This window comes from Elephas maximus, chromosome 2 (genome assembly GCF_024166365.1).
Source record: "Elephas maximus indicus isolate mEleMax1 chromosome 2, mEleMax1 primary haplotype, whole genome shotgun sequence".
Lineage (NCBI taxonomy): Eukaryota > Metazoa > Chordata > Mammalia > Proboscidea > Elephantidae > Elephas > Elephas maximus.
The window spans coordinates 143,566,320-143,583,189 of NC_064820.1; the positions used below are offsets into that span (position 1 = coordinate 143,566,320).

Genomic DNA, 16,870 nt, shown 5'->3' on the forward strand with positions numbered 1-16,870 from the left:
TTAAAGTCAGGAAAGGTGTGCCTCAGGGTTGTATTCTTTCACCATACCTATTCAATCTGGATGCTGAGCAAATAATACGAGAAGCTGGGCTATATGAAGAAGAGTGGGACATCAGGATTGGAGGAAGACTCATTAACAACCTGTGTTATGCAGATGACACAACCTTGCTTGCTGAAAGTGAAGAGGACTTGAAGCACTTTCTGATGAAGATCAAAGACCACAGCCTTCAGTATGGATTACACCTCAACATAAAGAAAACAAAAATCCTCACAACTGGACCAATGAGCAACATCATGATAAATGAGAAAAGATTGAAATTGTCAAGGATTTCATTTTTCTTGGATCCACAATCAACAGCCCTGCAAGGCAGCAGTCAAGAAATCAAAAGACACATTGCATTGGGTAAATCTGCTGCAAAGGTCCTCTTTAAAGGGTTAAGAGCAAAGATGTCACCCTGAAGACTAAGGTGCACCTGACCCAAGCCATGGTATTTTCATTCGCATCATATGCATGTGAAAGCTGGACAATGATTAAGGGAGACAGAAGAAGAATTGATGCCTTTGAATTGTGGTGTTGGCGAAGAATATTGAATATACCATGGACTGCTAAAAGAAAAAACAAATCTGTCTTAGAAGAAGTACAGCCAGAATGCTCCTTAGAGGCAAGGATGGCAAGACTGCATCTTACATACTTTGGACATGTTGTCAGGAGGGATCAGTCCCTGGAGAAGGACATCATGCTTGGCGGAGTACAGGGTCAGTGCAAAAGTGGAAGACTCTCATCGAGGTTGATTGACACAGTGGCTGCAACAATGATCTCAAGCATAACAATGATTGTAAGGATGGTTCAGGACAGGGCAGTGTTTCATTCTGTTGTGCATAGTGTAGCTATGAGTCAGAACCAACTCAACGGCACCTAACAACAATAACAATGGGTATTCATTATAATTGAAGTGTATAGGCTGTTTTTATGCCACAGAGAAAGGATATAAACATATATATTTGAGTCTGATATTAAGTGTGTTCATTTTTGCCACTTAAAGTGTTGTACTAGAAGAGATATATAACAAGGACAGGAAATTCAAAAGGTTTATTGAAAAGGAATTTATTTGATATGGTCAAAGTTCTTATTTGCTGTGGCTAAAAATTTAACGCATTAATTTATGAGAATTTTTAAGAGCTTTAATGTCAAATAGCACATAAAGCAAGGAATTGGGTTTTTCGCTGTTAACAAAATTTTCTTTGATTACTGGGTTGAAGAGTTCATTTTATTATTTGTGCGGTCTTTGACAAAGGTAAGGGCTCAACAGAATAAATTCCTGAGTCAAAACCCAAGCCACATGGCTTTAGAAAAAGCTAAGATTTTTAAGATCTGTGGTTAAATAACTCAAGTGTTGTTTGTCAGTGACCTATGACTAAACTCCTGACAACTATAAAATTTCATGGAGAGTCACAAAAGTTTTTGTTTTTTTTACATTTTATAAAGAGAAAAGTGCTAAAAAAAAAAAAAGTTTATTTACTGTGTTATGTGTTACATGAAACATGTTGCCAAATCAGGAGAAGTGCCAAATTTTCTTTGGGTTAAAATTTATGTCAGTGATGATTGCCTGATATTAGACAACAAACATATAATATTATGTCATAATTGTATTATTTCAATTGCTAACTTGGTCGTAACTTTTTTTCCCTTGAATCTCACATCATTAAAGCCAATGGTTTTAACTGGGGAATTCACATTGTTTACCCATAAGTTTTTATTACTATACACGTATTTAGAGACTTGGTAATCTTGGTATATTCTTGTTATCTTCTGACTATTTAGGATTATTTCTCAAGATTATTATGTGTTACATCAGAAGCTCTTTGAAAATAAGGTTAATTGTGTTTAGAGATATTTTTGTCTAAAGTCTTTTTTAACTATTTGGTTTTGTGTTACTTTTGTAGTTAATTCTCATCAAGTCTTTCATTTTTAAGAATTATTACTATAATAAGTTTTTATTATTATTAACCATGGCCATTTTTAAGTTTGTCATATGCAGAATAAGTTTTACTTTGCTGATTCACTGAAAACATTTGACCAAAGTATTTCAACAAAAATGGACTATATCAGACTTATGAAAAGGACTTTAATATTTCAAACACAGATAATATTGGACTGAATCAAGATTTCTAGAACTCTTATGTAGAAACCATCAAAATTTTCAGACTGCTGCTGATCCAGAACTGCATGGAATCAAAATTAACTACATAGGACTGAGTAGACTAAAGGATTACAATGGGGTTTTTATGAGAATTTTGCTGATGTTCAATTTTCTACATATAGAAAGCCATTTTGTTTTAATTTCTTTCCCTCTTTTAATGTAAGAATCAGCTATTTCAGTCACTCACAACACTATGCTGGTTACAGAATATCCTATGGTAAGGATTTTTCTCATCCTCTGATTCTTGCCATTTGACTAGCCCAAATGGCACATCTTATTATATGACTTTAACCTTTGGCCTTGTCTCCCATCTGGTTGGATTAACAGATATACTATAGGATTAAGCTGGACCCAAGGTTGAATATTAAATGACTCACCATATTTTTACACAGATAACACACCTGTTATATGTTTTTTGGAAACTGTACACCCTCAGCATGTTATTTTCATAAGCATGCTAGACCATTTTTTTTACACATTGCTGACTTCAATTTCAATTTTTTTTCCACCCAAAGGACAGCACTGGGTTTTTTCTGGGTTTAGTATAAAACTGATTTCATGGAAACTTCATTTAAGGTAGGTATTCTCCTAAATCAAGTGCAACCAATGGTGAACTGAATGGGTTCATGATGGAAATGGGAAGCCATGTTGAAAACAAAGAGTACGAATGCATGAAGAGCTAGAGATTCGTAAGTAAGAAATGATCCTAGGACTAAAACTACAAGAATAGAGTATTATTTATATAATACTGCTTTCATAAATCTTAAACTGAAACATAATTTTTTTGTGATAATCAGTATCTTTGAAATCAACAAATAAGAAATTGTGTTTTCATCTTAAAATAGGCCATTTTAGTTCATTCCTTCATTACCATCATCATCATCATCATCATCTGACTCCCAGAACCCTTCAAAGTCTGATCCCTCATGGAAATATCCCAGAGCTGCATGCAGATGCTCTTTTGTGACATCTGAACTGATGTCATCACCACAACTGCCTTCGGCGTCTTCATCTTCGTCATCAGTATTCCACTTGTACATAATCCCAGCCTTTCTGAAATCATTGTGGGTGGTTTCTGGGGTTATTTTCCTCTAAGCAGACACAATCCACTGGTAGACCTCTGTAAACATCACCCGCTTCAGTCATCCTGATGGTGTGAACTCATGATCCTAGACTGCATCCATTCATCTCTCTCTCTTCTCACGAAAGTCTTGAATGAGTGGTTGACTGCTTTATCTAGAGGCTGCAGCTTGCAGGTAATACCAACAGGCATGACTGCTGTATGGGCACCAGTTGAGTTAATATAATTTTGAACATTTTTTTTTCTCTGTGAGCAGCAATGGCATTGAAAATTGGTAAAGACTTCTTCAAAAAGAACCCCCTCCTCAAACCTGGCCTTATAACATTTATCTACCTGTCCTTTCATAACATCACAGTCCATCCGTCCCTCCTTATTATCAATGAACAACCACACTGGTGGCAGTTTTTTGGGGGGCATGGTAACTCTCTTGAATATCACCACTGGCTTTAATTTCACCCCACTCACAGTGCAACCAAGGACTATGGTGAAGTAAGTCCTTTTGTGCCCAGTAGTTGTAATGGCTAGTTTTTGTACCTGAAGCAGCTACAGTCCTGATGGCTGGAATGTCAAAAGACATCAAAAGCTTGTCCATATTAATTACATCTATAGCACAGTTCAGAGATTTTTTTGATGACAAATTCACAGAAATTGACCATGTTTTGCTCCCTGTCATCTGGAAATTGCTGGCATACAGTGGTTCTCATTCTCATGGAAAAGCCATTCCTTTTTTTTTTTTTTTTTTTCTGGAATTTATTCTCCTTTAATGCTGAACATAAAATCCCATGATTTCACCAGTGTCTTTAGGGACAAATGACTAAAAACAATGACTCCCTGACACTTGAGAAAAGCTGTTAAATGAAAAGTATTTCTTAAAAAAACACAAAACTACATAGCAAAATCAAACAAACAAAACAAAGTGGCTTTGGTACCTTTCAATAACAGAAGACAAAAATAAGTTTAGTTCATTATTCATGTGGTACAAAAACATCTATGTAGGAGTGTTGAATTAAATCTTTGAAACAGAAACAAATCTAAACATATTAGACTCAGGGAGGGCTTTCTTTTTTTCCTTTTTGATTTTAATAGAACACAAGAATTTGGAAAAACAAGTATTTCCCAAACTATATGTTCTTCTGGTCTGCAAATACTTAGCAGGATAGCACTCTGTATTTTATCTAATTTTAAAATGGCAGAATTTGATTTTTAGCAGCAGATTTCCTTTGCCCCAACAAGACACCACAGGAAATAAAATTCTGTCTTGAAATGTCCTTGATCGTACATCTATGCCTGCAATTCCCATCCACTTCTTTCTTAGGCTTTTAATACTGAGATTATCAAAATCTAAAGTCAGCTAAGAAGGGAACAAGAAAATCATTTTTACATGTTTGGAATTTGGCTGGTAAAATAGTACAAATAAAGACAATATTCTCTGTACGCAGCGGGGTCCTGGGTAAATGTCATGTACTGCTTCTAGCACACAATAAGTACAGTATTGGCTGGACCCAGTCTGTATTATTTCTTTGCTGATCAAAAATGAAAGCAGGGTAGAGAGTGGATAGCATGTAACTGTGGTAGTAATTTAGCACTACTCTCAATTTAGTTGGAGTCCTGGTGGTGCAGTGGTTAAAGCAGTCGGCTGCTAACGAAAGGTCAGCAGTTCAAACCCACCAGCTGTTCCATGGGAGAAAGATGTGGCAGTCTGCTTCCCTAAAGACTTACAGTCTTAGAAACCCTATGGAGCAGTTCTATTCCTGTCCTATAGGGTTGCTATGAGTTGGAATTGACTCAGTCACAGTGGGTTTGGTTTTTTGGTTTATTCATTTAGTTTGTTTAGCATAATCATGCTGGGTATGGGGTATAGCTTGGTTAATTCAAAAGTTGTAAGACAAACTTATCTGGATACTTTAGCAAATGTGTGGGTTTGATCCTACAGCCCCAGAACTTAACTCACAAAGTCTCAACCCTACCAAGATGGTTCTTGGCAAGAGTAGACTAAATATGCTGTTTGTTACATTAAAAAACAAAAAGGCTATATCTTAAAAAAAAAATTCTAAGTCTTATCAGAAGACCCACATACTAAACACAACATCCAGTTCAAAAACACGTCATTCCTGACTAGTCCCTGGGATTTATCAGATGGAATTTGACCTGGGTCTTATTCAATGCCAATTCACCAGTAATACCCATATGTGACAAGAGCTTTCCTTGGAGAGAAAATCCTGGATCATGGAGCATGTGCCTGGTCTGGCTGAGTAGAAATCTGTGTTGTGGTTTTCTTCTGGCTGTGGTCTTGGGTTACAAATCCCAGGTTGGGATTTCAGCTTCATCATTCAACAAGTTCTTTGGAATAGTCCACATTTAGCAAGTCACAGGGGAGGAGACAGGGCTTTAATTCTTCTGCTCTTTCAATTTCTTATTAACTTCCTGCTCAAAATCTTAGCATCGGGTCCAGCATCAGGGTGCTGGGAATAGCTGAATATTTTAGGCAGCCCTTTGAGAGCTTATCCTAGCCAAGGCTGTTCTCACATTTGGCAATTAAATAGTCCAAAATATGCAAGCTTCCCTGGTGTGGGGACAAAAATGCAGAAAAATAGCCTCTGCCCTAATGAAGTCAACATACTGTTTTGATCAGCATCCACTCCAGTGGCAGTAGAGGTTTTGCATGCCAAATACAAGTCAGAATTACTCTCTAGACAGCCCAGTGCCCCTTTCCTGAATATGCTGCTCTGAAAACTCAAGTGTTCATATCTGGAATGACAACATTTGTCTACAAGACTCTGGACAAAGCTGAGACTATGCTTGGGCCGGAAATATGAGGAAAGCGAAGTCAGAAGAATGAGGAAAAGTCACACAGGAAAAAATTTAAATGGTGTAGCAATATTGGTGTCTTTTAATACGCCTCAACAAGTGTTCACAAAATATGTATAACCGAAGTCGTCTTCTCAAAAAAATATAATCTCTTCACAAAATAGAATTAGCAGCTGCTGTTAGTTAGGGGAGCTGCATTTAAAAATATATGTGCACTTACATATAATTTTGCTAGAGCTGAAAAGCCTTCAGATGCTAGTCAGACAATTTTTCTATTAATTTACTACTTAATTAGTGTACCTCTTAAAATATATCTTCCAAGCAGTCTTATACATTTAGGTGAAACTTTTTCCTTGCAAAGGGATAAAGAAGCATACATTTTCCAAAATAGCAATTATTTTCATCCCTGTAACTTGGTTCTGCTCACACGTTGTTACAACAGAGATTTCTGGAAACATCTATAGGAGCTTGGAGGATTTATAGGGGTAAGAGTTTCCATTACAAAAAAGAAAGCTACAGCATCTCACTTTTCCCATAGATGTTATTACAAAGCATCGGAACAGTGACGTTGTGATTCTACCATAAAAATCTTCAACGCCCTTCATCCACCAATATTGCTTTTTGCTGTTGTTGTTCTGACCAGAAGATCCTAATAGCCTGACAGACTACTTCAAGGATGAGGATGCAACCCAGGTACTTTAGACAAATGGGTTTGATCAACACTGGCATCTGCTATTACCCAGGGCAGATCCAGCATTTTCTCTCTGATGGTACCATCCACTGATCTTCTCAGTCCTTAAGGAAGTACATCCATAACAGTGCCTCCAGGTGAGTGAGGCAACTGCAGGCAAATCTGAAAATAAGAAAAAAAAAAAAAACCCACCACAGTCCTGATTTGATTTAAAGCAATCGCGCAATTCCCATTACACCCATGTCTTCCAAAAACACCTTTTCACTGGCAAACAAAGTTCCTGATGATACAAGTGGCTCTTATCAGTGATGCATTATGCAAGCAGGTGTGCTGTGTACCAGGAGGCGCTTCACCATGCATCTTCCTCATCTTCTATTTTCCTCCCTAAGGTTCTGCCGTTGATGCCAACTGAGGTTTCAGGCCTGAGAATGAAAAGACTGTGTAGCTTTCCTTTGATTCAAAAAAAGTGTCATAATTGCTACAGTATCAAAAAAAAATTTTTTTTTTTTTTTTATCCGTCGCCATTAAATATTTGAGGAGGCAGAGGCTTGCCCTAAGCAGGTTTCTTTTCTGGAAGGATATTTTTATACACCCATTGCCTCTGTTCTTCTGACATTGTGATGTCCACCTCCTCAAGCTCTCTCTTGTTGGCTTCCAGAAAGCTAACCACATCCTGTTGCTGCTTCTTTATCGCCACGAAGCCGGAAGAGGAGGCGATGAACACGCGGGTGACCTCCTTTCGCCTTGCCCAGGACGACCCTCTGCCCCCGGGGACTTCGGGCTGCTGCGGACACAGAGGCAGAGCCTGGCTCAGAGCCGCCACCGCCCGGCTGAGCACACGCGTAGGGGAAGATTTGGGGAATCTGGCTCCCTCTCGCTGGGTCCGCAGATCAACCCATTCCTTTTTATGAATTTTGAAATCCAGATGAAACCCACCTTGAAATCTGGGATACCTCTTTCATTTGCCAGAAGCTTCTCTTTGATCTGAATTGCGATAGTAGAGACAGCTTGATTTTGTGCCCTTCAAGAAATGATCCAGTTTTTCAAGTCATTCTTCCCCTCAGGCCATTTCACTTTGGGTCCATAACGTGCACATTTTTTCCAGCTCCTTTTTCTCCTTTCTCTGTTTGAGAATGGTGACTCTGTAACCTTGAACTCTCTTGCTCCTGCTCCGTTGCTTGTTCTTCCGCCCTCACAGTGACTTTCAGTTGGAAGCTTGCAGTATAGGACTTGGATTTAATTCCTGCCATGGTTCTAAAGGGTTCTAAGATTTAGATTTATAAACTGAAAAAATGTGCACAATGTAATTGATAACTGGCTGGTTTTAGTAAACCCATTGCCATCAAATCGATTTCGATTTGTAGCGACCCTACAGGACAGAGAAGAACTGTTCCATAGAATTTCCAAGGAGCAGCTGGTAGATTCAAACTGCCAGCCTTTTGGTCAGCAGCCAAATGTTTAACCGCTCACTGCCAGGGCTCCAGTCCTAGTAAAGAGATGATAAAATTCAAATATGATGTGTATAAGAGACAAGAATCTTTTTATAGGCTAGCAAGCATATGACTAAGGTAACTTACTATCATTGATCAAAGCCATTGGTGCTAATGAGACATAATTAGACTATGAAATAAGCACATCTAATATACTTTATAGTTTAATGGTTTCACTTAAGATGACAAGGTTTTTGCAATCAGTTGTTGATTCAAGAGCGACCATGTATCAGTTTTGCTTTGTTTACTCCTCTAATTTAAAGCCAGAGTTGGAAGATGTCTGTGATAATTATGTCAGCGCCGACTGAATCGAGATTCCTATTGATACTCGATGACATTTATGCCAGTGCAGGCTTCACTTTTGTTTACGCTTCCAATCGATAGCATGTGATTTATGGATAGGCTTCAGTAGGTTCAAGATTCCGAATGATGACTCAGAAGTGACAGGTATAAAATTATCAACTTAAATTAATAGAAGCAAATGCACAGTTTCAATTGTTTATTTTCCAATTACCAGGGTACTACTAAACTTGATCCATGACTTCTTAACCATGGCTTATACCTTTATTATGCAAATACGATCAAAAGTAATATTTTCAGATTATTGAATGAGGTTGGATGAGGCTGAAATTTGCTTCTGAAAATGTCACAAGGCATGCACGGTATATGCATGCGTGCGCTATAACAGAACTTTAAAAAAAAATAATTTTGTCATTTCTGTGCTTTTTGTGTGTGCACTCATTATTTACGTGGCGTGCTATTTGCAACAACAACAAAAAAAATGTGGTACCTCTTCCAGCGGATGTTCCCCTTGTAAGAGCTAGTTAGTCCAGGTCTGTATTTCAATGGTATAATCATTTACCTTCTATTTTTGTACCTCAAGTAGGGTTAGAAAATATTATGGCACATGTCAAATTCTGACTAAATACATTCAGAATGTTTTAAATAATTCCACCAAGGGAGTTCAAGAAATAAATACCGAAATGACTATGAGGAGAAGAGTAGTTCTCTAAAATCAAATGGCTCTTGACGTCCTCATGGCTGCTCAGGGAGGAACCTGTGCCATTGTTAAAGCTGATTGTTGTGTTTATATTCCTGATAGTAGTGATAATATCACTCACTATGTTTCCCATGTGCAATGTACAGTGTCAAATCTCAATAATTCTGTTCCCTCTTTGATATTTTAAATAATTGCTTTAGATCTTTGGGTGGATGGTGGAAGAAAATATTAACTTCCCTTGGCTTCTTTCTATTCATCTTTTTATAAACTATCAAATGTTATTTTTCGCTAATCAACTATTACATTTCTATGGAATGTTGTGCACCTAAACCTACTCACCCCACAGATAAATTAGTATTAATCACTTGTGCTTTTCAGCAAGGAAATAATGTGTATCTCTTTGCCCTTTGAAAGGCAGGTATTAGCTAATGTTTTTAAGGCTGGCTAAAGGAATTCCTGAAATTTGGCCTAAACCTTCCAATAAGAAAACCCCAAAACAACTCATCCTGAAGAGGAGGACTAATAGCATGGCAAGGTGAAGAAAATAAATGCGAGATAAAATGACACTGAAGTAAGGTAACCGACAGAGCAATCAACAAGAAGTAAAATCCTTGCAGAAGAAAGGCTGCTCCATCTATAGGTGATCAGCGTCTCCTAGTGGAGACATGATCAAAAGAGGGGAAATGTGGCTGTGGAAGCTAAAACCAACATGGAGTTCCTTTTGCCATGCAGAAGAGCATGGCTACTACCAGGTTTCACAGGGCAAACGTGTAAGATGATAAGTAACCTAACTTTTAGAAACAGTAATTAGCTTGTTTCTGTAGATTTATGTATTAACAACAGTTCCTGCTTTTTAACTCCTGCATTCCACACAGGTAGACACCTGGTTATCTGCCCCCGCTCTGCAGGAATGAATTCCCCGCCACCCCCGAAACTGCAACGTTTGTCTTCTTAAGCAAACTATCATTTCAGAGAAGAAAGGACTTTAAAGGACATTTTAATGAACCTCTCAAAAACCAGCTAAAACTGCTCTGATGTCTCTGGGACTCTCTTTGTTCCCCTCTGACTATATTAACCCTGATGTTGCCCCATTTCTTTGGAACACGTGGTTTAGGTTGTGTGTTCCCTGATCTGCAAATCATTGTTTGAATAATAAATCTCTAGTATTGCTTTTAACTTTGTTTCAATTCTCAGGAATTCTTTTACAGTTGGAATGAGTAGAAATGTGTACCCCTAGATTTTGTGTCCCTGGGGAGACTGAGATGCTCAGTGTGACGAAGACCACATCTACACCCTTCCCCCCAAGAATCAGATGTAGACTGGAAGCTCCATGAAGCGGGAATTTCATTTCTCTTATTCACTGCTCTATTCCCAAAGCACATACTAGGTGCTGTATACATATTTACTGAATGCATATTGGATATTACACAAGATTTGTGGACAGAAATACTCTGAGACCTTTTCTTATCTCAAAAGAAACTCTGCAACTTTCAGCGGTCAAAACTGAAACATAATATTTATGCCTTTACCAATGTTATCCTTTATTTAAGAATATTTAGCAAGTAGATTCATCTGTAGGCTAAAGTGCCTCATCAGGTCTGGCCAAACATTCAGTTATGGGAAATTTACCTCAATATTACAGATAAACCAGGCCTCAATTAGTAAGTTATATTCCAAAAGTCTATTTCTGCATCTGTGGATTAGAACTCAGAACACCTTAAGATGATAATGTATACATTTTTGTTGTTAGTTGCCCCTCAGTCAATTCTAACTCTTGGTGACACTAACAAAAGCTCATTTAAACTCTGATGCATTTGAAATGGAGCCCTGATGGTAGAGTGATTAAGAGCTTGGCTGCTAACCAAAAAGTCAGCAGTTCGAATCCACCAGCTGCTCCTTAGAAATCCTACGGGGCAGTTCTACTCTGTCCTACAGGGTTGCTGTGAGTCCACTCGGGGGCTTGATGGCAACTAGTTTGGTTTTTTGGTTTTGTACTTGAAATTGAGTAGTAATAGGGCTACCTAGCCTAATTACAATGCAAAAGAAAGGTGTGGTTCTACAGTGAAGAAGTAGGAGTCCCTGGGTGTTTCAAATGGTTAACAAGCTTGGCTGCTAACCAAAAGGTTGGAGGCCTGAGTCTACTCAGTTCAAAAAACACCAGCCATTGAAAACCCTATGGAGCACAGTACTATTCTGACACACATGGGGTTGCCATGAATCGATGTCAACTCGATGGCAACTGGTAGGGTGAAAGTAGGTTAAGTAACCAGGAACAAACCTCCCACTCTTCTTCCCTGCCCACATCTGCCAGGCAGTGAGAGTCACAAGCTCACAGCTCTGTACCACTAGGTGTGCCCACGATCTGGCTCCTACAGGGTGTGGTGCATAGGAGGGAACTGGGGCCTTGTGGGATTTTAAGTGGGGCTTCCTTTGTGTTTTAAGGGATGAGTAAGGCCAGGCTTCCAGCAGGGTGGAGCGTAAAAACCAGAGATGAGGAGAGAGTACGGAAATGGCGCAAGTGGGGAGGGAAAAGGGACTCATCTGGCTTCTTTTTCACCTTTCTTTTTATTAATCATTTTAGATATTATCATGTGAGCTGACACATTATAGTAGAATTATCAGGCATTAATAGTTTTTGACAAGGATATTTACAGTTACTAATTTGTTTTTAAAACTGTAATAATTTAACCACTGTAAATCTATTTTTGCTTTTTTTTTTTTTTTACTATCACTGAATTTTAGAACTCTGGATCATTGCTAAATTTATGCAAACTTTATTCAGTAAACAACAACAACAACAACAAAACTCGACTGGGTTCTATAAAGGCAAAGATAAATTGACACAGTTTAGAATATATGATAACAAACTCAGTCTTGACTCCAGCTTTCTATCCAGCATGTTCTGGGTGTGCCCTTCTCTCTCATCCAGGGAATCCCTGATAAATCAGGTCCTGACAGCTCAGCCTCAAGCATGCCAAAACCTAAACAAGATAATTCCCTTCTGAATTAGCGTATCTTCCTGTCTGATAATAACAACTACATAACTGACTGTTTCTTTTTTTTTTAATTTTTTTGCTTGGAATCAAATTTCAGGGCGTTATGACCTATACTTTTACCAGCTTATTTGCTGGTGGGGGTGTGGGACTTAATTTTCCTTTATTTGTTACACAGGCCCTTTCTATTCTTAAGAAACACTGGTGACACAGTGATTAAGAGCTCAGCTGCTAACTCAAAGTTTGGTGGCTCGAATCCACTAGCTAGTCCAAGGGCACTCTGCTTCTGTAAAGATTACAGACTTGGAAACCCTGTGGGGCAGTTCTACTCTGTCCTACAGGGCTGCTATGAGTCCAAATTGACAGCAATGAGTTTGGTTTTTTCTGTTCTTAATAATGTAGTTCCAGACCCTGGTGTTTAGTTTGTACTTATATATTTTGCATTTTTATCAATTTTATTGAGATATAACTTACCTACAATAAACTATATCCACTTAAAGTGTACAAGTCAATGAGTTTTAGTCGATGTATAATATACCTGAGAAACCACAGCCACAATCAAGATACTGTACATTTCCACTGCCTGCAAAAGTTTTCTCATGTTCCTTTGCAGTCCATCCCTTCCCCTGTCCTAGGCAATCACTAATCTGCCTTTTGTTGCTATAGATTAACTTGCATTTCCTGGAATTTTATATAAATGGAATGATACAATATATACTCTCCTGTGTCTGGTTCCTTTTACTCAGGCTGTTCATCTTGAGATTCATCCATGATATTACACGAAGTTGTTCTTTTTTATTGCTGGGTTACTATTTCATTGTATGACTACATTACATTTTAATTATCCATTCAACTATTGACGGGTGTTTGGATGGTTGCCAGTTTTTGGCTATTGTGAATCAAGCTACTATGAACTCATGTACGAGTCTGGGTGTGGACATAAGTTTTCATTGCTCTTGGGTAAAAACCCAAAAGTGGAATAGTTAAGCCATAAGTGCCTGATTAACATTTATTACAACTGCCAGTTTTCCAAAATGGTTGTACCAGGTTGCATTCCCACTAACAGGGTAGGCAAGTTCTAGTTGCTCGACATGTTTGCCAATGTTTGGTATTGTAAACCCAATTTTAGCTACGCTACTGGGTGTGTAAAGGAGCTCTGGTGGAACAGTGGCTAAGCACTCAGCTGCTAACTGAAAGGTCAGGAGTTCAAACCCGCCAATCGCTCTGCAGGAGAATGATGTGGCAGTCTGCTTCCAGGAAGCCTTGGAAACCCTGTGGGGCAGTTCTACTGTGTCCTATAGGATCGCTATGAATTGGAATCAACTCAGTGGCAGTGGGTTTTGTTTTGGGGTTTTAGTGGGTGTATAGAGGCTATATTTATATTTTACTCTTGTTTTACTCCGTGTCACTTTTTTGGAGACATTTGCTTTTGTCCCCTTAGTTTAATTTCTGGTTACAAAATCACCTTTACCTTTCCAGAACTATGCCTCTTCCCTCCCAGTGCCTGTGGATTGGGTGGGACTGGCTCCAGGTGTGGGCACATCATCCAGGCTAGGCCTCTCAGAGTACTTCATATATACACCCCCCCCTCCAAAACACACACACATATATGCAAACATATACGGTGATGGATGCCTGTGACCCAAGTAGGGCTTTTTCAGAACTGAAACTTGATGCTGGTAATGAGGAAGCTAAGGATCCTATAAGACAAAGCTAATCTTGCTACCACGTGGGGAAAGCCCACCTAAGAAGAAGTTCAGCCCAAAGAAAACCAGAGCCAAGAAATGGCAAGCCCCAACATTAGGTTCTAGAATACAGATATGATTATGATATGGCGTCAGTCCCCAAGGAGCTCATTGTAACCCCATGGGGTAGACATATTTACATAATGGACTGTAGTATAATGTGCTAAGTCCTGTGATAAAGACATTCACAGGATGATTCACAAGCATAGAGGGGGTGGAAGTGTAAGTCAGTTCAGGAAAATATTCTTAGAATAGGTGGTGAGAGCAGGATCTTAAGGGTGATGGGAATGATCAGCCAAGGTCAGGATGAGGAGAATGCTCCAGAAAGAGGGCGAAGTATTTCTGAAATCTCATTCTGTTAGTTATATAACAGAGTGAAACATAGCCCTATCCTGTGACATCTTCATGAGCTTTAGTATGTTTGAGTCCATTTTGTGGCTATTATGGATAACAACAGAGCATTCTAAAATCAAAGGTGCAAAACAACGTGATAGAAAATCTGTAAGTGGCTCAGTATAGCTAGAGGGAAGGTGTCTGGGGGGCATTTACCTGTCATTCTGGCTGTCCGACACTCAGTGGTGGGGGTGGGCAAAAATGAACCTAGAGAGTAAGGCAGGGGCCAGATCATAAAGGGTCTCATGTGATAAATAAAAAGATTTTAAAATTTCTCCTGGAAACTATGAAGAGCTATGGACAATCTTGAAGTAAGGCAATGACTGGCAGCAATGTGAAGGATGGGATGGAGGGAAGGCTGGAGTTGGGCAGGGAGCCAGGACCATAGTCTACTGCAGTAATTGAGGTGAGAAAAGTGAGAAAGACCAGACCTCCATGAATGAGAATGGTCTCTATTTTAGGAGCAGGATATGATTAAAAAACAACAACAACACTTCCTTCACAGTGATAACAGCATCCCTGGGAGCATAAAGAATGTAACAACTCAGATCAGCATATTATTTTTAATTTTAGCAACTCCAAATTACATACAAAGTTTTTTCCAAGTTATTATATTTTACAATATTTAAAGTACTTACCTCCATGATCTGCAAATCTGTATCTATGGTTCTCCCTATAATATACATTAAAGTAGCCAATGATTGCGTTCCATACCTGCAAAACAACAAGATCCTAATCAGGAGTGGAAAGTGGTTTGCAAGACAAAGCCATATTCTATACAGCAGATAAATGTCAAGTATACAGCCTCCATTAATTCCTGTCTCCCAAATCTAAGCAAAAACATGTATGACCTAGTTTAGCTTCATCTTTTAATAGAAAATCTATTATGTAGAAAATTCTGTGAACACTAAAGAAGTATTTATAGTTAAATAATTATTCTTGTAATGTGTAATTTCGACAGTTTTATTTAAATATAAAAGCTCTTCTTAAAAACAAGTGTTCTTATCCTTTTAAGATAGGTGGTTAGAATGCAGGTCACATGTTTCAAATTAGGAAAACTTATAAGGGAGTAAATAAATATGCAAATTAAGCCCCTTCTAAATAGCAGTTAATACAGGACCAATTTCACAACCTCTGACTAAAACACCCCGAAAGACTATTTAAAATTTCATATTTGTAGATGTTTTTTGGAGAGAGGGTCCATATCTTATGAAACCCTCAAAAGGTAAGCGATCACTGAAGGCAAAGCACCACGGCTCTCTTTGCACTCCCTCAAACTAGCACGGTAATCAAAACTTCCCCTTTAGTTTAATGTCCCTGAATATCCAACAAGGGTCATCTAAAAAAAGAACCATGAAGTGTTCCACGGAAAAACAGCAAATACGTACCTGCCCAAAGCGTTGCTGTAGTTAAAAAAACAAATAAAGGACTTTTGGATGCATTAAATAAGAAAGAAAAAATAGGATTAATATAGTGAACACAAGGAAATGGCTGACCTGCCATCAGGGTTAATAAACACAATTGATTTACTTCAAAAAAAGACACTTGAAATTAAAAATTGTAAGAGTTATTCTGGTGTAATACACAAACAAAGGTAAAAGAAAACGGTGATTTTTGTTCAAGTTCTCTGTGTCTACCTGAGCCAAGTGGAGAGAAAGGAATAGTCTGCATATAAGTTATGTAAAGCAAAAGTTCTAAGGGAAAGGAGAAGTGGTTCTCAGTTCTCCATTTTAATCAACCAGGTAGAAAAAGGCCTGTGAGATGACTCAAGAAATTTGGCGAAGTTTGTAACCTTAAAAGTTTTAACTTAAAAAAAAAAAAAGAAGCGAAAAGCAGAGGAAACCTACCTAGGGTGCTGTTGTTATGTGTCATCAAGTCAATTTTCAATTCATAGTGACCTTATGTGATGGAATAGAACTGCCTCATATTGTTTTCTTGGCTGTAGTCTTCACAGGAGCAGATCGCCAGGTCTTTCACTGAGCGGCTAGTTGGGGAAGTTCGAATTGCCAATCTTTTGGTTAGCAGCTAAGCACTTAACCATTGCTCCACCAAGGCTCTTTTCCTAGAATGCTAGATGTGTGATTTTCTACCAGACACAAGAGAAAGGTTACCCCTAAGAGGCAGAGCTGGGTTTGAATCCCATCTCACAAGCTGCCTGACCTTGGGCAAGTTGCTAACTGGTAAAAATGGGGAATAACATACTCTTTAAAGCATTGTTCTGGAGATTAAATGAGATAATATATGTTGAAGTGCCTATTAGAGAACCCGGCATGCTTCGTTCCTTCCTGTTCTGGTCAACTTCAAAAGGGCATATTTAAGACATGGATGATTTGACACTTTTGTTGATAGGCAATTCTCTTTGAAGTATTATTGAACGAACAAAAAAACTTGTTGTGTTTGAGTTGATTCCTACTCATAGCAACCCTATAGGACAGCGTAAAACTGCCCATAGGATTTCCAAGAAGTGGC

At 38.5% G+C, this 16,870-nt stretch overlaps 1 protein-coding gene and 1 pseudogene across 1 annotated transcript in view; both read right to left on the reverse strand.

The window, feature by feature from the left end:
* The window catches only part of LVRN (laeverin), a 105,036-nt gene that overhangs the window by 7,613 nt on the left and 80,553 nt on the right, over positions 1 to 16,870 (reverse strand). Inside the window, exon 19 of the mRNA XM_049873615.1 lies at positions 15,040 to 15,115. Within this exon, the coding sequence (XP_049729572.1) occupies positions 15,040 to 15,115 (76 nt within the window). The remainder of the gene's footprint in view (positions 1 to 15,039; positions 15,116 to 16,870) is intronic.
* Positions 7,014 to 8,030, reverse strand: LOC126061583 (uncharacterized; annotated as a pseudogene).